The sequence below is a fragment of the Pseudophryne corroboree genome, chromosome 1 (genome assembly GCF_028390025.1).
Source record: "Pseudophryne corroboree isolate aPseCor3 chromosome 1, aPseCor3.hap2, whole genome shotgun sequence".
NCBI classification, from domain to species: Eukaryota; Metazoa; Chordata; class Amphibia; order Anura; family Myobatrachidae; genus Pseudophryne; species Pseudophryne corroboree.
In genome coordinates, this window is record NC_086444.1 from 382121283 (window position 1) to 382143971 (window position 22689).

The window sequence follows — 22689 nt, forward strand, 5'->3', positions numbered from 1 at the left end:
TGATTTTTGTATTCTCTAATATGCTCTTTTGCTCGGGATGCAGTTATAATAGAATAGAAACATGAGGCTTACACTTCTGTACAGTATGTGTCAGCGATATTGGCAGTTTATTATGCTATTGATCATCATTGGGTTTAATGGTATTGTTGCTCAAAATCATGTTTGATAATCGAATTTCATTGGGAATCCTGAAGCTCTGTTTAATAAATCACACATATCTAACCTGTCTCAACTGTAGGAAAAGGAATAGAGGAAATAAGGCAGGAGGAAGTGTGTTACTCCATCACATTTATGGCCATTATAATAAATCAGCCCATGTCACCCCTTTGACATCTCTTATGCAGCCAGAACCAACAACCTTTCAGATCATGGCTGTTTAAAGGTTTCTGGAGGTTGTTATAAATGAAGACATTTTAGGTGAGATATTGATAATTTGGTCACTTCTTGTCCATTAACCAGTTAAAGGATACTGAAAATGGTGACCTCATGGCAGTTATAGGACACTCTAGCTATAGGGGTAAATGTAATAAGAGTGGAGAAGTGAGCCAGTGGAAAAGTTGCCCATGGCAACCAATCAGCTGCTCTGTATAATTTTATAGTATGCAAATAATAAATGTTACTTCAGTGCTCATTGGTTGCCATGGGCAACTTCTCCACTGGCTCACTTCTCCACTCGTATCACTGCTTCATACATTTACCCCACAGAGTAAAAAATAAATAAAATGCTTGTGTTTAAAAAATGACAGTTAAGAGCTGATTGGGACTTTGAGGTAAATGTATTACTTAACGGCCCAAATGTATTAAGCCTTAACAAGAGATAAATTGCAGACTGATTATTGGGTAAATGTATTCTAGCAGGACGGATCGTGCTAACTAACATCTTGTCTGCCTTTCGCTCCCCCCTCCGGCGGTGTCTCCCGAGCACACATCGCTTCAGCTCAGTGCTGAAGCGCTGTGTCTCCCTGTCCTGGCCGCTCCTGTGCGCATGTGCGGGATCTCGCTACTCATGCAGTCAGGAGTCGCCACCCACCGCAGCCAGGGACAGCTCTGTCCCTGCAGTCGTCTATGGGCATCGCCACCTACAGCTGTTGAAATTGACAGCTGCAGGTGTCAGAACGGTCAGCGATGCTGACCCGTTCATACATTGCTCTTGCTTATCGGCCTGCTATCTGTTAGCGCCCCTGTCACCCTGGAGACACCGCTTCCGTCATACACTCCCCCATAATGACTTTACTCCAAAGAGTGATAAATGACCAGCCAATCAGCTCTGTACTGCCATGTCACAGGCTGTGTTTGAAAAATGACAGTTAGGAGCTGGTTGTCTGGTCATTTATCACTCTTTAGCCATCTTCACTTCATCACTTGTTAAAGCTTAATACATTTGGGCCATCGTGTGGTATAACGCTTCCTGATTCGCCTCTTTACCAAGGCAAAGCAGCAGTGCCGAAATGTATGAACATCTCAGATACCGAAGTGGGGGGAGTGGAAATCCCCCCCCCCCCTTCGGTGATCGCTGCCACACACCCCACAGCGCATCAGCCTAGTGCTGCTGCGCTGTGTGTCTCCCCCAGCCAGCTCCAGTGCACATGCGAGAGAACTCACATTCAGCCCGGAGCCTGCAGCTGCCACGGTCAGGGACAGTTCTGTTCATGCTGTGGTGTATGGGCAATGACACTTGCAGTTGTCGAAATCGATCATACATCCTACCCCAGAATCTCCGTCCACTTTACCTTTCTCCAAGGCTTATGACATAGACCCGTATGTTAGATAAATGACCACAACTTCTCCACTTTATCTCTTTCTAAGGCTTGATACATGTCAGAATATATTTTTCTATAATGCTTTTAACCTTTGTTTTGTTTTTTTAGGTTTAATGTCTCTTGAAACATTTTATGTGTATAAGCAATGTAAGGTATTTTTCATTTTATATTTTCCAGGTGTAGTGCAGCGAGAGAAAAAATACCAAGTACAGCCCGGATTTGGCGACCGTCGTGGTGGTGTCATTAGTGCCCGAACTTACTTTTATGCTGATGAAGCCAAGTGTGACCATCACATGGAGACGTTTCTAAACTGTATTGAAGCTTCAGGTGCGTGTAGAGGTCCACATGAATAAATCCATTATCACAGCTAGGCGGGGGGATGCTAATGGAAAGATGCGTGGAAGTGACCATGCTGTCTTCTGCCCATTTCTTAGTCCTATTTAGGGCATTTGCATGCAACATGGGGTGTTTCCCTTAGTTTTATCCTGTGAGAAAGGAGCACAGAAAAACGTGGACTCTGGGATCATGTAAAAAGCAGTTGATCTAAAAATGACATATTTCAATACAGTATTTGCATGCTGAATACTGTATGTTGCTTTGAGTAAATCTTGGTATATTATGGAGGATCCTAAAAAAAAAATCCCTTTTTCCAGAGGGAAGTCCGTCTTTTGCAAAGCTTTTGTTGTGCTTTCCCTTGTCATTTATTTAAATATGAAGTTCTTCTGTGGCTGGATGGACATTCTTCATTGATCTTGAATTCCAGCTATTTATTTGTTCTGTGATGGTTTTCCAGCTAGCTAAATAACATCCCAGCAAGAGGTTTGGATACGTTATGTTGCTATTTATACTGCAAGCCATTAATACTTGTATTTCTTTAGTTTCTTATATCCTATCACTGATACATCACAATTTCAAAAGTATGTGAACACCTGAACATCAAAACCATATGTGCTTGTTCAACATCTCATTCCAAACCCACTCTTCTGGGCAGGCTGTCCACTAGATTATCCATTCACCACAAGAGCATTCGTAAGGTCAGGCAGTAAGACCCACAGATATGTATGCTCTTATACATCTTTGCTGCAGTCACGCCAAACAGCCCCTCGTGGCATGCCAGGTTTCATGAGAATCTTCTAGTGTCAATTGTATTATTTATTTATTTTTTGCTGAAAATGTGTCATAGTCGCAACGCAGTGCAACTATGAGACATGAGGACACTGTGCTGATTAATTTGATATGTGACACTTGCGTATTTGCGTGTGACTGACTGAGTGTCTGAATCTGTATACTAATGCCCTTATTTATCAATGAGTGATACATTTCACTGTGAGTGATAAATAGCACCAGCCAATCCGCTCCTGTCATACCTCAAACACAGTCTGTTACATGGCAGTTAGGAGCTGATTGGCTGGTGCAATTTATCACTCATTGGTAAATAAGGGCATTAGTGCTATAATGTAGCAGCTGCAGGTTTTTTTTTTCCAATTCAAGTTCTGTTCTGCTCCGTCACAGACTCAGTCACACACAATATACAAGTGTCATATATCAAATTAATCAGCACAGTCTCCTCGTGCGTCCTAGTCGTATGTTGCAACTAAGATGCATTTTCGGTAAAAAGATACCTGGTGTTAGTAGAGTTGCATGGGACCTGGCAACTCACTCACGCCAGGCATCTCGTGCTACATGGCGTAGTGAGGCTAGATGTATGAGGACCCATCTGTAGCTCAGAATCTGTCTTACAGTGCATCCCAAAGTTGAATTAATAAGGGGTCTTCCACCATAATGTTGCTGTATGCTGAAAACACACAGTACTCTAATATCTATATTCTCTATATTGCGTGCTGTTGCATTAAGATCTCCCTTTACTGGAGTTAGGTGGTCCAGGCCAAACCAGAGGTGAGTCCCAGACCATTATTCTTGCTCCGCTTAAGTTTTCAGTATGCATTTGGACAGAAAGCAGTCTCCACACACCCACAAAAACAAAGTTTGTAAGTCGGATAGTGATGCGTGATTCACCACTCCAGATTCCAATGACAGGGTGCTTTACACCACTCCTGCAAAAATTTGGCATTGTGCAAAGTGATCTAAGGTTTGCGTGCAGCTGCACAACCATTGAAAACCAATCCATGAAGCTTCAGACCAACCAATTTTGAACGACATTGCTACCAGAGACTGACTGTTTTGAACTTTGCAGTGAATGTTGCAGCAGAAGACAGACCAAGGAACAATGTGATTTTATCCAAAGTTTATGACTCTCCAGGACAGGCGCAAGTTCTGAAATCTTTCTACAACAGGAGAGACCAATTGTGACTGTGCTATGGAACCTTAATGTCTGGGATGAGGGTATTGATACCACCCTAGCTCCAAAGCACAATCTTGCATAAATTGAATGAAGGCCATTTGGTGAACTGTTAAAATGTCAAATATGAGAAGTTTTGTGCGGTGGCCAGAAATTGGTAGTTGGACAAATGAGTGTTCAGACTGCATGAAGGTGCAAAATGGTCCTCCAGTGGCACCTTTATGGCTGTGGGTGTAGCGGTCCTCTCCGTGCCAGTGGGTGCACTTTGACTTTGTAGGGCTCTTGATGGACTTATGGTTTTTTACAACACAGGCTAGCCAGGTCCTTCCTGGGTTTGAATCTGGTAGCTACCAGGGTTGGATTCCTGAGTAATTCGACCCAGGTTATTTTTTAAGGACCCTTTTACACCCAGTCACAACCTGGTAAACGATCAAATAACCCAGATTAATTGTGCAGCGGAATAGGGGTATAATTAAATCCACTACAGAGAAAACTATCTGTTCTTAGGACTTTGCCAGGAATGTGCTTCCAGAGTAGATTTGTAGTGACAATGATCAGTAATTCATGCCAGCCGAGCTCCAGAGATTCATGAGAGAAAATGGAATAAAACCTTATACTTCATCTTTTTACAATCCAACCACCAATGGCCTGACCAAGAGATTCATACAGACCTATCAAGGCCATGATTAGAACAAAAACAAATGCTTGATCCCAAGACTGCGATCGATCTTTTTCTCTACCACACCACAACACAGTACACTACACTAGTGGGCGATCATCCGCTGTGTTGTTCCTACAGAGGAACTTGGTGAAGTCAATGTGAAGGAAGAAATGCAGGCTAAACAGTTCTTTCAGGTTCTTCAAAGATTTTGCTGCTGTTCAAGTTGTGTTTGTACTCTCCAGTATTTCAGAGAGAAATGGATAACAGGCAAGGTCTCTCTGTGGTAATATTGTTTGAGGAGTGGATCAGAGGGGAAGTTATCACATTTATGAACTGTACTGCAAGTGTTTGTTCCCTTACCTTGAGTATTTGTATCACTGATACCCCATACAGATTGCAATTGCCGGGTCGCACCCGGAAATTAGATACGGGTCCTTCTCGGGTGCGACCCAGCATTGGACCTTTTCAGACTGGCTTCCCGCCCCAGCAATATGTCTGGTCAGGTTGCCATCGGGGGCGGGTGTGGAGGTGACGCAGGTGTTGAGATCATCTCTGCGCCACCTCTCCTTATGCTGTGAACGGGTGCCGGGTCGCATCGACCCGGGTAACCTGTTCACACTGCGCCTGAACCGGTAATAACCCAGGAATAACCCTTCTTTATACCCGGGTTGAATTACCGGGTCAGACGACCCGGGAATTCGGCAATGACCCATTCACACTGCACAGCGACCCGTGTCTACCCGGCACCCGGGTTATTTGTGCAGTGTGAACGGGATATGAGTGTGTAAGAACTTTCAGTGTACATGCAGAAATGACGCAGCCTAAAAAGGTAAAACAGTTGCTATAAAAAATGTTCCTAAAAGTTCCTGAATGTAATTGATGCTCAGTGTAGCAGATTAACACTTTGTCATACCTACCAGTTTTCCTGATTTTTGTGGGACAGTCTTGCATGTATTAATGTTGGTTGCTATATTTGTGCCTTATCAAAGTTTATGTATTAATTAGAGATGTGCACTTGAAATTTTTCGGGTTTTGGGTTCGGTTCCGCGGCCGTGTTTTGGGTTCGACCGCGTTTTGGCAAAACCTCACCGAATTTTTTTTGTCGGATTCGGGTGTGTTTTGGATTCGGGTGTTTTTTTCAAAAAACCCTAAAAAACAGCTTAAATCATAGAATTTGGGGGTCATTTTGATCCCAAAGTATTATTGACCTCAAAAACCATAATTTCCACTCATTTTCAGTCTATTCTGAACACCACACCTCACAATATTATTTTTAGTCCTAAAATTTGCACAGAGGTCGCTGGATGACTAAGCTAAGCGACCCTAGTGGCCGACACAAACACCTGGCCCATCTAGGAGTGGCACTGCAGTGTCACGCAGGATGGCCCTTCCAAAAAACACTCCCCAAACAGCACATGACGCAAAGAAAAAAAGAGGCGCAATGAGGTAGCTGTGTGAGTAAGATAAGCGACCCTGGTGGCCGACACAAACACCTGGCCCATCTAGGAGTGGCACTGCAGTGTCACGCAGGATGGCCCTTCAAAAAAATACTCCCCAAACAGCACATGACGCATATTTTAATAGGCACAACTAAAAGGCACCTCAGGTAAACAATGGAGATGGATGGATACTAGTATACTTATGGATGACGAGCGACTGCTGACACAGAGGTAGCTACAGCCGTGGACTACCGTACTGTGTCTGCTGCTAATATAGACTGGATGATAATGAGATAAAATTAAAATATATATATATATATATATATATATATATATCGCACTAGTACTGCAGCCGAACAGGTATATATTATGTAATGACGGACCTGCTGGACACTGTCTGTCAGCACTGCAGACTCCTAAAGTAAGCTACTAGTATCAAGAAGATAGAAAAAAAAAAAAAACACGGGTAGGTGGTATACAATTATGGATGGACGAGCGACTGCCGACACAGAGGTAGCTACAGCCGTGGACTACCGTACTGTGTCTGCTGCTAATATAGACTGGATGATAATGAGATAAAATTAAAATATATATATATATATATATATATATATATCGCACTAGTACTGCAGCCGAACAGGTATATATTATGTAATGACGGACCTGCTGGACACTGTCTGTCAGCACTGCAGACTCCTAAAGTAAGCTACTAGTATCAAGAAGATAGAAAAAAAAACCACGGGTAGGTGGTATACAATTATGGATGGACGAGCGACTGCCGACACAGAGGTAGCTACAGCCGTGGACTACCGTACTGTGTCTGCTGCTAATATAGACTGGATGATAATGAGATAAAATTAAAATATATATATATATATATATATATCACACTAGTACTGCAGCCGGACAGGTATATATTATGTAATGACGGACCTGCTGGACACTGTCTGTCAGCACTGCAGACTCCTAAAGTAAGCTACTAGTATCAAGAAGATAGAAAAAAAAACCACGGGTAGGTGGTATACAATTATGGATGGACGAGCGACTGCCGACACAGAGGTAGCTACAGCCGTGGACTACCGTACTGTGTCTGCTGCTAATATAGACTGGATGATAATGAGATAAAATTAAAATATATATATATATATATATATATCACACTAGTACTGCAGCCGGACAGGTATATATTATGTAATGACGGACCTGCTGGACACTGTCTGTCAGCACTGCAGACTCCTAAAGTAAGCTACTAGTATCAAGAAGATAGAAAGAAAAAAAAAACCACGGGTAGGTGGTATACAATTATGGATGGACGAGCGACTGCCGACACAGAGGTAGCTACAGCCGTGGACTACCGTACTGTGTCTGCTGCTAATATAGACTGGATGATAATGAGATAAAATTAAAATATATATATATCACACTAGTACTGCAGCCGGACAGGTATATATTATGTAATGACGGACCTGCTGGACACTGTCTGCAGAATGCGTTTATAAAAACACCACACGACGAGTGTTTAACTTTTTCATGCAGACAATCACAATATACTGGTGGTCAGCAGACAATCACAATACTGGTGGTCAGTGGTCACTGATCAGTCACACTGGCAGTGGCACTCTGGCAGCAAAAGTGTGCACTCACTGTACTTAAAATATGTACTCCTGCTATAACTGCTCCCCAGTCTCCCCCACAATTAAGCTGTGTGAGCAGTGAGCACTCAGCACAGTCAGATAATGATATACAGTATTACATATGATGCAGCACACTGGGCTGAGCACAGATATGGTATGTGACTGTGTCACACTGTGTATCGTTTTTTTTTCAGGCAGAGAACGGATTAATTAAACTGGTGGTCACTGGTCACACGATCAGCAGCAAGTAGTACTCCTCCTAATAATATGCTCCCCAAAATTTGTGTCTCTCTCTAGTACTCTAGTCTAAACGGAGAGGACGCCAGCCACGTCCTCTCCCTATCAATCTCAATGCACGTGTGAAAATGGCGGCGACGTGCGGCTCCTTATATAGAATCCGAGTCTCGCGATAGAATCCGAGCCTCGCGAGAATCCGACAGCGGGATGATGACGTTCGGGCGCGCTCGGTTTAACCGAGCAAGGCGGGAAGATCCGAGTCGCTCGGCCCCGTGTAAAAAAACCTGAAGTTCGGGCGGGTTCGGATTCCGAGGAACCGAACCCGCTCATCACTAGTATTAATGTCTTAATTTTTGATAATAGGGAGAATGTTGACATTTGTTGTGATTTTGCATTCTATGTGGCAGTGTTACCCAACCTCAGTCCTCAAGGCACAAGAACAGTCCAGGTTTTAAAGAGAGCTAAACTTGAGCACAGGTGACTTAATTAGTACCTCAGTTATTTTGATTTATTCATCTGTGCTCAAGCATGTATATCAATAAAACCTGGACTGTGTGTGCTTTTAGGATCAAGGTTGGGAAACACAGCTATATGGCATCTGAGAGTCATTCAGTATTTCAATATAGTCTTTACATTTATTACAACCTAATGAGCTGACAACCATTGTTTCAATTTTATTTGTACAGGCGGGAGTTCCGAAGATGGTTTTTCTGCAATAAAACTCACTGCATTAGGAAGACCACAGTTTCTGGTAAGATTTAACTTGAAACTAAAATTCTATTTAATGGCAAGATTGTCATCATTTGTTATTTATATTTTTTTGCACTTTTGTAAATTTCTGTCATTTGTGTGTTTGACTAAAATGAAAATTATGTTTTTGCAAAGGATTAAAACAACCCATATGGGTAGAGGTATTAAACCTTGGAGAGAGATAAAGTAATAACCAATCCGTGTCTAACTGCAGTTTTAAAAGCTGGGTTTGAAAAATGACAGCTGATTGGTTGGCACTTTATATTCTCTCCAAGCTTAGATACATCTCCCCAATAGTCTGCAAGACTGGTGCAGATGAACCGACAGACACACTTAGGGAGGAGTGTCATCCCAATAATGGGAGCACCCCCTTACATGGCAAGTTGTATGGACGCGATCTCCAATTACTGCATAAAGTTGGCTGAACTGCTATTGGTTTCACACAGGTGTGATGACTAAACTAAATGATCCAGACTGTATTTCAGCTGTTTCTATGCTACGAACAATTATCATACATGTCCATACACTGAGTGATCATTCAGAACAGTTGTTTCTTCAAACGATTATGATTAATTGTATGTCCATCTTGCTGTAACATTTTTTATTGTTTAAACAAAGTAAAGCAGGTGTATTCAATTAATATATATATTGGGCCACTCAGAAAAGTTTTTTTTTTTTTTTTTGTGTTGGACATTCAAGTTTTTGTACAAAACAATGACTGACTGATTTTGAACTTGCTGAATATGCTTAGGCGGGGGGCCCCACCACCTAAGAGCCCCACCCAGTATTGCAGGTGGGCTGGGCCCAGATTGTCTGGACATATACAGAATAGCCTTTAAATTCTAGATTGCCTGGCACTAGGTTTGATGCCGCCATCAGCAGACAGCAGCAGGGGAACTTCAGTTAGGTTGTAGTTGCTATAAGTATGACCGAGAGGCTTACAGATATGTCCTCATACATCTTTGCTGCAGTCCGCTTGGCACACCAGGGTGCGTGAGAATTTCTTGCGTTTCTGTGCTGCTTCTTTTTTTGCAGAGAATGCATCTTATTCACAACGCAATGCGACTAGTCTCTGAATCTGCATATGAAGTGCTACAATGTACATTAGCATCTGCAGCTTTTGAAAAAGCTGTACGTATTACAGAGTGAAACACATCAGTTAACTGCCATTATCAGCCTCTTCATCAACACTGCACAATCGATGTATTTGTACCGTATTCCTTTATCCGGATTCTCTAGCTCATACACAGTGTACTGTAAGGCAGCTGACTTCAGGGCGTTATGTTTCATCACTAAAAAGCATTCTGCCATTTTCTACACAGAACCGGTAATTATCTACCTTCTTGCTGGAATTTAATTATTGTTAAAGTTCCATATTAGTAACATTTCCGCATTTATTGAGCTGATAACTGCAGATTGACATGTACTTTTTAAGGCTATGGATTGACTGGCAAATTGCTGTGTTGACATGCTTTCTGCGTCCACATTTGACATCTCGACGTTCTGAATTAATAATGATCAGACCATACTGACATTCTGAATGTCTGCTTAATATACCCTGCACCCCTATATCCTGGGTCAACCTAAAACTGGGGCGTTTTTTGGGGGGGCTTGAAAATATGTGGGTTGTGCATGTGTATACATTTAGTACATATGCCATACATTCATTATGTTAGCATGGTCTAAATGTCGACGGCTAATATGATGTTAGGGTTGGACTACAGCTAGTGTAGGCATACTTGTCTCGGCACTGCAAATCTGCATTGTCGATATACTGAATATTAACATTATGTGTATGTTGGCATTCTGAGGGCAGGATTCAAATCTTGCAGCTGCCCTCGTGCCCTCCGGCAGTATTCAAATGTTACTGCCGATGGGCGCGATATCAGCATTTCAGCTCGCCACCCGGCTAAACCCGTCTCTTATGGGTGCGCGATAACAGGGGGCCATAGAATATCGCCCCGCGATCTCCCGTCACTTTAGACGGGAGATCAAGGGCAATAAAAGATTTGAATCCCGCCCTGAATGTTGACATTTTGTGCCACGCCATACATATTTGCTCTGATTTTAGTCTGAGAGTTTGCTCTTCACAGCTATAATAACTGTCTGGTTTATTGGAATGTACTGTGCAGGTTCCTCTATCAGGATAAATCAATCTCAATTTGAAACAAAACATCATAGACTCGGGCATTAAACTCCTGTAAGGAGCTTTCTACCAGCTCTGGGGGTTATTTACTAACAGGTGCAAATTTGCAGTAAGCCATAGAAACCTAGTTAATAATTGATTTTGATGTGACTTGTGGAAGGTAGATTCATGAAAGCAAATGTGTGACTTGCATTATGAAGGTTTGCACTTACATTAGTAAATGACCTATTTTAGCTTGTTAACTGGAAACTGCCATATGGGATTGTGCTGTACCTGCAGAAAGCCAAGAAAATGTTATGATAATAGGAACCTCCTGCAGCGTTAGTCTAGCGTAACATTGTGCTTTATTGACCAGTATATTGAGCGTTTAATTTAAGTGACTAGGGCTGATGTCTTTCTTACATAAGTCAATGCCATTTTACGCTTTGCTGATTTAATAGACACAAAAGAAAACCACAGCAGTTTATCGCAAATTCTCTGTTACCACTTAATCATTACTTTTATAGCGTTCTCATTTCAGTGCTGCTATACTTTATGAACCAACTTAATCACAATGACTTGGTCTGAAGTGTCTATAGAAAGACAGGTGGCAAAATTACTGTTGTATTGAAATCACACATGTATGTACCTATGAAGAAATAATGGGCCTAAATCAGACCTGATTGCTGTTGTGCGAAAAAATCCAGCGTCTTTTTCTCTAGCATGCGTAAGGGATATCGGGGATTCTAGTACGATGGGGTATAGACAGGGTCCAAAGGAGCCAGTTCACTTTAAATTTCTTCAACTGGGTGTGCTGGCTCCTCCCCTCTATGCCCCCTTCCGCAGACCGTTTAGAAAAAAGTGCCCTCAGGAGAGGATGCGCATCTCTGCAGCTCCAGAGAGTTTTCCTCAATTTCTTTTAAACTTTTATTATTTTTGGTGTGCTGTCTGGGCAACAGCATACCTGCACCGTGGGAGTTGGGGGGGGGGGGGGAGAGACGGTGTCAAAGTCAGAAAAATATCACGATGCACACTGCCATATTTGCACCTCATACAGGTCCGCGCTGCGCATGCGTGCGCTCTCCCGTGCGTGCGCATACTCGCTGTTGCGGGCACCCGCGGGCGCGCGGTATGTGCATTTACGGTAGAGTTCATGTGTTCGTAGCGTGCGACTCAATCGTTACATATTTCCACTATATAATGTATTTTGTAGATCATGGTCCCTTTGATAGATTCTGAAAGTTTGGTTAGTGTAGCATGTTCATGGACAGAGAAATCCCTCTTTGTTTGATACGAAGGGTCAGACAGGAGTAATACTGTGGTGTTTAGTATCCATCGGAAGAGTATTTAATTAGCAATATTCCGGTGTTGGTTTGAAGCGGATTAATCGCTCGTGCGAATAGTTATGGACATAAGAAGTTTATGTCCATTTACTATTATTTGCACTTACTTATCCATGCGGCGGGAAACCTAGTTTCCCACCCACCTGAGCAGTTGGAAATCGTCACAGCCCACCTGTATGAATCAACCTATGACCTTTTGTTATAATGCGAGGAGGAATTCCTGTGTCCAATGAACAATGAGATTGTAGGGACCATTGAATTGTATTGTGTGTGGGGCATAAATAGACAAGCCGATCACATCCAGCTCACTCTTCAACGGTTCTCATTGCTGATAATCGGGAGCTGGATGTCCAGAGGCGCATGCGATCGTTCCCCTTTGTGCGTAAGTTTTTCTCCGCAATCATATTGTCTTTCTTGTTATTATGGGCCATATCTCTCTCTCTCTCTCTCTTCTCCTCTTTCTCTCGTATTCTCTTAAACGTAATACAGGTTGAGTCTCCCTTATCCAAAATGCTTGGGACCAGAAGTATTTTGGATATGGGATTTTTCCGTAGTTTGGAATAATTGCATACCATAATGAAATATCATGGTGATGGGACCTAAGTCTAAGCACAGAATGCATTTATGTTTCATATACACCTTATACACACAGCCTGAAGGTAATTTTAGCCAATTTTTTTTATAATTTTGTGCATTAAACAAAGTGTGTCTACATTCACACAATTCATTTATGTTCCATATACACCTTATACACACAGCCTGAAGGTCATTTAATACAATATTTTTAATAACTTTGTGTATTAAACAAAGTTTGTGTACATTGAGCCATCAAAAAACAAAGTTTTCACTATCTCATTCTCACTCAAAAAAGTCCGTATTTCGGAATATTCCGTATTTCGGAATATGTGGATATGGGATACTTAACCTGTAGTATTGTATTGTATTTCCTGTGTAGTTACCCGGTTAGTTAGTCTGTTATATTGTAGTGTGTGACTTGTATTGTATTATTCTTTTTGCAAGTATAACATTCATATAAGGCGTTAGACCCTAAGCCCGGTAGTTGTGTATTTATTATAGTGTTAAGTATTCACAGAGCGTCGGTGACGCTCAAACAGCTTTTAAGTTAATAAGGTTACACTGTGTTGCATCTACACCCTATCTCTACACTAAGGTTTTACTGCATATTACATTGTTTATGGTTTAGATATAAAGGTTTAACATAGTGAGCGTCTGCGCCGCTGGTGATCTCCTCGTGGTCCCGAGCGTCCGCTACGCTATAGCGAACCATTACGTTAGTCGGCAGCCAATAGCGTGCCTGCCTGTGATCTCTTGGCCGTGAGCGAACGTGACGCTTGAGCGTCTCGACCACGGCTAAGCGATTGTTACGCAACGTGCGTACCCTTACGGTACTCCATACGTCAATAGCGTACAGTGTTCTTAGGCCTCTTAAAGGGTTTTAAATAAAGATAAATATTTAGCTTTATCAATAGTCACCGGCCTTACGAGGTGCAGAGCCGCTTCCCTGCTGCAGGACCACTGTTGTTCAGCGGTGCACTGCGCCTTGGCTGTCACAGCCGCAGCATGCCGCATACCCTTAACGCTGCCTCAAGGTGACAGTGGTGAGTACAAACCGGGGGCCCCCGGTTCAGAGTGCGGCTGACCACGGGCGCGGCATGCGGGACCCTCCCAGGGGGGGTGTCCCGCTAAGATCCCCCATGTAGATCTGGCGCAAAAGGGCTTGACTAGCACTTGTGTGATGTTTTAAGCTTAAAAGGAGACTTTTGCCAGTATAATATATGTATGTAACTCCGGTGCCATTGGAGGGGGCGGAGCTACCTCAGAGCGTGACCTGAGGCGTTTTGTCGCCTTCCTCTGCTTACTGCAGCACAGACAGCACACACAGCGCTTCCTGATCCTCAGACATACTGGATATCTGGTACAGGGTGTAGCAAAGGGGGAGAGCCGCTTGTGTACACTATCCTGATCCTATTTAGGACAATAATTGTTAGTGTTTACTGTATTATAGGGAGCTGACAGCCTCACTGGGGCTGTGCAACTCAGGGTGTGCTGGTATCTTTCTCTCTCCCCTCTCACATACAGTAGGGCAGGCTTGCATTATAATTGTCTGTGTGTATGTGTATGTTATTGTGCTTATTATCTAATGACACTGTTTCCTGTGAACAATGCAGTCAATCTTCACAAATTAGTGAAGGGGCTGGAGGAGAGGGTCCAGAGCCCCACTGGTTAGGGTCTCTTAAGGCTATGATGCCTGATATGTCATCCCAGCTCAATGCTAATGTGTAGAAAACTTAGCTACTACAACAAGCTGTTGCAGATTTAGCTGCTAGGGCAGATGCACAGCTCCCCCCCATGCAGGTCCTCCGAAGCGTGGTTTACCTGCTCTACTATCTGATAAAGATGATGATATACAGGATGATGGGGATGACCTGGGTCCTGTTAGTTTTCGATCCCAATGCTGCTTATGGTATTGAACACCTCATTTTGGCTATAAGGAATGTGTTAAAGCTCCCTCTAGAGGTCGCTACGTCACAGCAGTCATTTTTCTTTGTACAAAACAAGCCTCTTGTCACTTTCCCTGATTCTACAGCGTTAGATGACTTACTCAAACAGGCCTGGAAAAATCCAGACAAAAAAATTCCAAGTGTCCAAAAAGTTTTTGCGCACTTTCCCATTTGCTCCTGAAGATAGAAAATTTTGGGAGGAACCCTCTGGGGTGGATGTCTGTCTCTAGCCTGTCTAAAAGGCGGTGCTGCCCGCCCCGGGCTCCTTTACCATGAAGGATCCTGGGGATAGGATGATAGAGACTACCATAAAATCTATTTACACAGCAGCCGGTATATCACAAAGGCCGGTCATTGCGGGTTGCTGGATGACCCATGCTATTCATTCTTGGGCCACTCAATGATCTAAGGCCAGAGGTGCTTTCAATGTGGCTAGAGGCACCAGAGGTAAGTCCAGAAAACCTGCAAACACCAGTTCTAAGGAACAGTCCACCGGTTCTGCTTCCACTAAGGCCTCAGCATGACCCACCCACCCCGAGGGTATCTCGAGGTGGGAGCTCGACTGCGTCACTTCAGATGCGTCTGGGAGACTTCCTGCCAGGATGCCTGGGTCAGAGATCTCGATTCTCAGGGCCACAGGCTGGAGTTCGACAGTACTCCCCCCCCCCCCCCCCCCCCCCCCCCCCCCCGACGATTTTTAAGATCAAGCTCACCAGCTTTGGAGGATATGAACGTTATGTTGCAACAGGCAATCTGAGCATTGATTCAGTCCCGCGTCATTGTTCCAGTACCACTACCGCAACGCGGGTTTTAATCAAACTTGTTTGTGGTGCCGGAACTAGACGTTTCGGTCAGACCCATTTTGAATCTCAAATCCTTGAATCCTTACTTGAAGGTGTTCAAATTCAAGATGGAATCCCTGGGAACAGTGATTGCGGGCCTGGAAGAACAGGAATTTATGGTCTCCTTGGATATCAAGGACACCTATCTCCATATTCCAATTTGCCCGCCTCATCAGGCATACCTGCGGTTTGCCCTACTGGAAAATCACTTCCAATTCTAGGCACTACCCTTCGGGCCTGTCCACAGTCCTGAGGGTATTCACAAAGGTGATGGCGGAGATGATGTTCCTACTCCGGGTCCAGGGAGTCAATGTGCTCCCTTATCTGGACGATCTTCTGATAAAGGCACGATCCAGGGAGCTTTGTTGCTCCATATCGACCGCATCATCCATCTTCTGTCGGACCATGGGTGGATCCTCAACTTACAGAAGTCCCATCTGGAGCCAACTCAGAGGCTCCTGATCCTGGGGATGTTGCTGGATACTGTGGAAAAGAAGGGGTTTCTACCAGAGGACAAGGCGAAAACACACTTCAGGAAATGGTCCGCATGGTGCTCCGACCTACTTGAGTGTCCGTCCATCTTTACATAAGATTGTTGGGAAAGATGGTTGCCTCATACAAGGCGATCCAGTATGGGAGGTTCCATGCCAGAACGTTTCAGTTGGATCTCCTGACCAAGTGGTCCGGATGGCATCTGCAGATGCAGCAGATTTTTCGTCTGTCACCTCAAGCCAGGATTTCCCTCCTGGGGTGGCTACAGTCCTCCAATCTGCTGGAAGGCCGAAGTTTCGGGATTCAGGATTGGACCCGCCTCACAACGGATGCGAGTCTTACGGGAATGGGGAGCTGTCACCCAAGGGGTGCAGTTCCAGGGCATGTGGTCAGCCCACGAAGCCCTCCTTCCAAGCAACATTCTAGAACTTCTGCTTCAGGCCTCTCCTCTGCTCAAAGATCACGCGATCCAGGTACAGTCGGACAACGCCATGGCTGTGGCGTATATCATTCAATAAGGAGGGACAAAAAGCAGAGCATGCATTCGAGAGGTGTCAAAAATACTACTCTGGGTGGAAAGAAATGCAAAAGCGATGTCAGCAATCTTCATTCAGGGTGTGGACAACTGGGAAGCGGACTTCCTGAGTCATCACGATCTCCACCCGGGGGGGGGCTCCACCATCTGGTGTTCCAGCAGATCATCGACCTGTGGGGTTGCCCACAAATAGACATGATGGCTTCTCGGCTCAACAAGAAACTTCCCTGGTATAGACCAGGGACCCTCAGACGAGGGCAGTGGACGCACTGGTGTCGCCTTGGCTGTACCGGCTAGTCTACCTGTTTCCTCCGATTCCATTGCTCCCAAGGGTGCTAAAGCGAATCAGGGTGTCCAGGCAATTCGGATTGGCCTCTGAGGGCGTGGTACGCGGATCTTCTGAACATGTCCGTCGAGGGCCTCTACCACTAAGAAGAGATCTTCTTCAACAAGGACCGTTCTTCTATCCGGACTTGCGGCAACTTCGTTTGATGGCATGGAGGTTGAGCGGAGCATCCTAGCTCACAAGGGCCTTTCCAAAAGGTTATTATTACCATGGTTCAGGCCAAAAAACCTTGTGACGTCCGAACACCATCATATCTGGAGGAGATATGTCTCTTGGTGCAAGGAACGCACGTATCCGCTTGGGATGTTTCTTACGTTTCCTGCAGGCTGGTGTAGATGAGGGCTTACGTCTGGGTTCCAATAAGGTCCAGATTTCAGCCCTCTCCATTTTCTTCCAGAAGAAATTGGCAGTTTTGCCAGAAGTTCAGACCTTCTTGCAAAGGGTACTCCACATACAACCACCTTCTGTGCCGCCTACCGCACCCTAGGATTTGGATGTAGTGTTGGCATTTCTACAGTCCTCCTGGTTTGAACCTCTGATGACGGTAGAATACAAGTACCGCACGTGGAAGACTGTGATGTTACTGGCACTGGCTTCTGCTCGATGTGTCTCAGAATTGGGGGCCTTATCGTGTAAAAGTCCGTACTTGGTCTTTTACGAGGACTGAGCGGAGCTCCGGTCTAGACAGCCGTTCCTGCCGAAGGTTGTCTCCGCGTTTCACCTGAATCAACCTATTGGGGTTCCGTCCAATTCTGACGCTTCTGCTCTTCCGGAGGCATTGGATGCTGTGCGTGCCTTGAAGATCTATGTTAAGCGCACAGCTCGGGTCAGAAAAACTGATTCCTTGTTCGTGCTCTATGATGCGCAGAAGAAGGGTTGCCCTGCTTTAAAGCAGTCCATTGCTCGTTTGATTAGGCATACTATCAAACAGGCCTATGTGTCGGCAGCCTTACCTGTTCCTAAGTCTCTGAAGGCCCACTCTACAAGATCAGTGGGCTCTTCCTGGGCGGCTGCCTGTGGAGTCTCTGCCTTGCAACTGTGCCGAGCTGCTACCTGGTCGGGGAAGAACACCTTTGTGAAGTTCTACATATTCGATACCCTGGCCAAAGAGGATACCCAGTTTGGGCAGCCGGTGCTGCAGCAGTCTCCGCACGTTCCTGCCCATTCTGGAAGCCATGGGACGTCCCCATTTTACTAGATTCCCCAATATCCCTTATGGATGCTAGAGAAAACAGGATTTTAATACCTACCGGTAAATCCTTTTTTCGTAGTCCATAAGGGATATTGGGCGCCTGCCTCAGTGTGTTGACTTTTCTGCAGGTTCTTGTTATGTTGTTACCTGTTCAGCTGTTGCTGTTAGCAGCCATTGCTGGTTGTTGTATGTTAGTGGTGTGCTGGTATGTAAACCTTGACACTCTTTTTGTTATCATATTTCCTTCTCTCATATATGTCCTTTCTCCTTCGGGCACGTTTTTACCTATAACTACTTGTGGGAGGGGGCATAGAGGGGAGGAGCCAGCACACCCAGTTGAAGAAATTTAAAGTGCACTGGCTCCTTTGGACCCCGTCTATACGCCATTGTACTAGATTCCCCAATATCCCTTATGGACTACGAGAAAAGGACACGCAGACTGAAAAAAACATTTGATGGTGAGTAAGTTGCGAACAGATTTGCAGCTGGACGGCATTTGCAAAACTTTTCGTAAGGCGTTCGCAGACTTGCACAGGGCAGTTTTTCACTCTATTTGGGTGGCGACTATCTGATCGCAAACCTCTGCAAATTCCCACAGGTGCGATCAGGTCTGAATTAGTCCTAATATCCACTGTTAGGTTATAGCCTACAATACAACGTTGCATACAGATGTGTCCACATACATCTATCCTCAAATCACACCATATAGCCTCTATTTTGGCACCATGGGCTTTGTGGCTTAGTCGCACCAACACACTATAAGTGAACAAGACACAAAGTTGAGGAAAAGGTACACAATCTAGGGTACAAATGCAAAAGACAGGTCCAATATGAGTGACCTGCGCCACTCATCATTCTGCTTAATCTGTGACTTTAAACCAGCTCTCTGCTGCAAACATACTAATCCTATGTGCCTAGTACACCATAAGCAAATTAAGATGCAACATTGAAAACAAAACATACAGTCTGTGTAAAAAGGCAAAAGACAGGACTGGTATGAATGACCATGCATCGTCACACTTTATGGGAGACTAACAAAAAGCTTGCTGACTACGGCACTCTCCGTGCAGCCTGCGTTTACAAAATGCTCCTGATGAAGGTGCTTTGAGCACTGAAACGCATTGAGCCTACATTCACTGTATCACGCTGATCCATAAGTGTGGAAACATCTTATAAAAGGCCGTACGACTAACCCCACATTCACAAGACAGACGGTAAGTGCTACGCTGTAGGCTCTTTGAAAATGATGCCGTTTCCCCCCCCCCCCCCACTCCCATAACTTTTGTGTAGGCACTAATATTTCCTTTCTCATTTCCTTTTTATAAGGGTCTTTCCACACTTATGGAACACCCTGTATATTTATTAAGCACGGTCAAGCAAAATGGAGCTTGCTTTCAACAGTGCCGAACTAGCCATTGTACAGACAATTGCCGGACTGGTCTCCCCTCTGCTGCGTGTAAAAACTTGTCTGCGGCTGGTGCCAGGGTTTTCCCCGTTATAGGTGGACGTACCCAGGGCTAGGGAGAGTAAATGCACTGCGCAAGGGGTGGAGCCTGCTGAGCTGGTCTTCTCACCCCACCCCACCCTGTTGTGTGTGAGTCCTGAGTGCAGGACACAAGCAGACATCTAAAGTGTGCAGGGCAAGCATCTCACTGGCTTCATGCACAACTTCTGTACATACTGCTGCTGGATTCTGAAGTATAACAGTTTACTTCCATTTCTTTATATCTCAGAACGGCTGCACATACTACTGATACTGAGAAGTTAGGTTCCTTGAGGCAATGTACTGTATATTGACGTGGTCAGCCAGGGACGTTGTGTGCAGTCTCACGCTCACCGATGTATTGTTTATCAGTATGTGTTGCAGTGTCACTCTCACATACAATAAATATATATGCTACCTTCTTCCATAGAAGGGGCGCTCTATCGTGCATTAGACATTTTAATAAAACAGACATTAATCAACTTGTCAAAACAGTAAGCAACTGCCCGTACCAAATGAGTTAGCTGTGTGGGCTGGTTACCACATGGTTCTATATCATACTCCACCGGGCAATCTTCGTCATTCCTCTCCGTGTGTTGCTGGGTTCTGGATTGTGATGTACATTCCCGCTGATTGGACAGCGGTCACATTTTAACATATGCACTCCGTCACTGAGACCAGCCCTATGACGAAGTCCATGACAAAACGCATTAGGGCATGGTCTCATGACGTCACCTTTTGGTACTTCCAGCCTCCGATCTGCACTGGCGCGGTCATCAGCGTGAGGGGTTGGTTTGCCTGGGGCTGGGAGGGGGGGGGGGGAGCAGTGATCTGGCTCCTACACTTTCACCCTGGCTCCTAGATTTGAGAAAAAATGTTAATCCCTGGTCTAGCCTAATGATGGTTTACCCTCTAGGAAGGGAACCGCAAACTTGTTTATATCTCTGAAGCCAGTGGTTCTCTACCTGATCCCTCATGTTTTCCTTACATCTCATGCTGTGAGGATTTCGGTCTGTGGAAGCAGGTGGAATAATTACGGACCCAGCAAAATAGATTCTTACCTGTGCGTGATTACAGAAATCCACAAAACATAACCTGTTGGGGGTACTTGAGTACTGAACCACTGATCTAAATGATTCTATAATTAATGAGTAAGATAACATTGCCATCTTTTATACGTTGAATTTCCCTTATTAATATGAAAACAACTATGTAGCACATAATAGCCTCCCATTTGCTTCCACAGTCTGCAGCGTTCAGTCACAGTCTGAATTAATGAACTAGGCATACCCTGTAGCAATCAAAGTAATTTACCATTTCCATTAAAATATAATTTGGCCTAAATTATCTCTAATATGGCTATGTTGCAGTCATTCTTTGTGTTTATATCCATTGCTATATCATTTTAAAACATATTAAAACCATTAATTCACATTGTGCAGCGTGTTTCTATAAAAACTCCTATGTGACGGAGCAGGAAAAAATTGAAATGGATTTAATGGTATATAGCTGCCTTTGTTACAGCATTCTGTTTTATTCTCTTTCAGCTGCAGTTTTCTGAAGTGCTTATAAAATGGCGGCGATTCTTCCATCAGCTGGCAGCGGAGCAGGGCAAGGCTGGGCTAGCTGCTGTTGAAATTGAACTGGAAGTGGAGAAGTTACAAGTGAGGAAAAGGCTCATTACCCAATTAGCTACTATTGTCTTTCATGGAAATAACCCAGCATAAGTAACTTGAAAAGGAATGCGTTGTGTATTTGATTGTCTCCAAAACCTGTTTGTCTTGCATGTGTAAAAACGAGCATTCTTGTTGTCTTCACTCAGTTTAGACAGGTTTTTTTTTTCTGACAGATAAGTGCCACCATTTTTGATTCCTTTACAAGCGACAATGGGGCAGATGTATTAAGCCTGGAGAAGTGATAAAGCAGTGATAAGTGCAAGGTGATAACGCACCAGCCAATCAGCTTCAATATGTAAATTGATAGTTGAGAGCTGATTGGCTGGTGCGTTATCACCTTCCACTTATCACTGCTTTATCACTTCTCCAGGCTTAATATATCTGCACCAATGTGCTGGAGCACAGGCCCAAAAACTAAGGGGGACATTTACTAAGCAGTGATAAGAGCAGAGAAATGAGCCAGTGGAGAAGTGCCCATGGCAACCAATCAGCACTGAAGTAACATCTATAATTTGCATACTATAAAATGATACTGAGCTGCTGAGTGGTTGATGGGGCCACTTCTCCACTGGTTCACTTCTCTGCTCTTATCACTGCTTAGTAAATGTCCCTTTCAGTCTTCAGGACTCCAAAAGGCCCGTACACACTGGCCTATATATCGGCCGTTCTCTTGAACGGCCGATATATCGCGGGTCCGTCGGCCAGTGTGTACAGCCGATACGTCTGTGAACTCCGTCGTTCACAGACGTATCGCGTCGGCCCCGCAGCACAGCCGACGGGCAATATATCTACTGATATATATTGGCGCGTCGCTGTGTGTGTACGGCGGTCGGCGATCAATTGATCTGCAGATATATCTTTCCAGTGTATACCCACCTAAACAGTTCATATTTCTCTGACGTCCTAGTGGATGCTGGGAACTCCGTAAGGACCATGGGGAATAGACGGGCTCCGCAGGAGACTGGGCACTCTAAAGAAAAGATTAGGTACTATCTGGTGTGCACTGGCTCCTCCCTCTATGCCCCTCCTCCAGACCTCAGTTAGAATCTGTGCCCGGCCAGAGCTGGGTGCTCCTAGTGGGCTCTCCTGAGCTTGCTAGTAAAGAAAGTATTTGTTAGGTTTTTTATTTTCAGTGAGCTTCTGCTGGCAACAGACTCACTGCTACGTGGGACTGAGGGGAGAGAAGCAAACCTACCTGCTTGCAGCTAGCTTGTGCTTCTTAGGCTACTGGACACCATTAGCTCCAGAGGGTTCGAACACAGGCACCTGTCCTCGATCGTCCGTTCCCGGAGCCGCGCCGCCGTCCCCCTCGCAGAGCCAGAAGAACAGAAGCTTGAAGACGACGAAATCGGC

General features: G+C 44.6%; 1 protein-coding gene across 1 annotated transcript in view; it reads left to right on the plus strand.

The window, feature by feature from the left end:
* The window catches only part of PRODH (proline dehydrogenase 1), a 231562-nt gene that overhangs the window by 143386 nt on the left and 65487 nt on the right, over positions 1-22689 (plus strand). The window contains exons 4-6 of the mRNA XM_063913160.1: positions 1938-2087; positions 8717-8781; positions 21208-21324. Of these exons, the coding sequence (XP_063769230.1) occupies positions 1938-2087; positions 8717-8781; positions 21208-21324 (332 nt within the window). The remainder of the gene's footprint in view (positions 1-1937; positions 2088-8716; positions 8782-21207; positions 21325-22689) is intronic.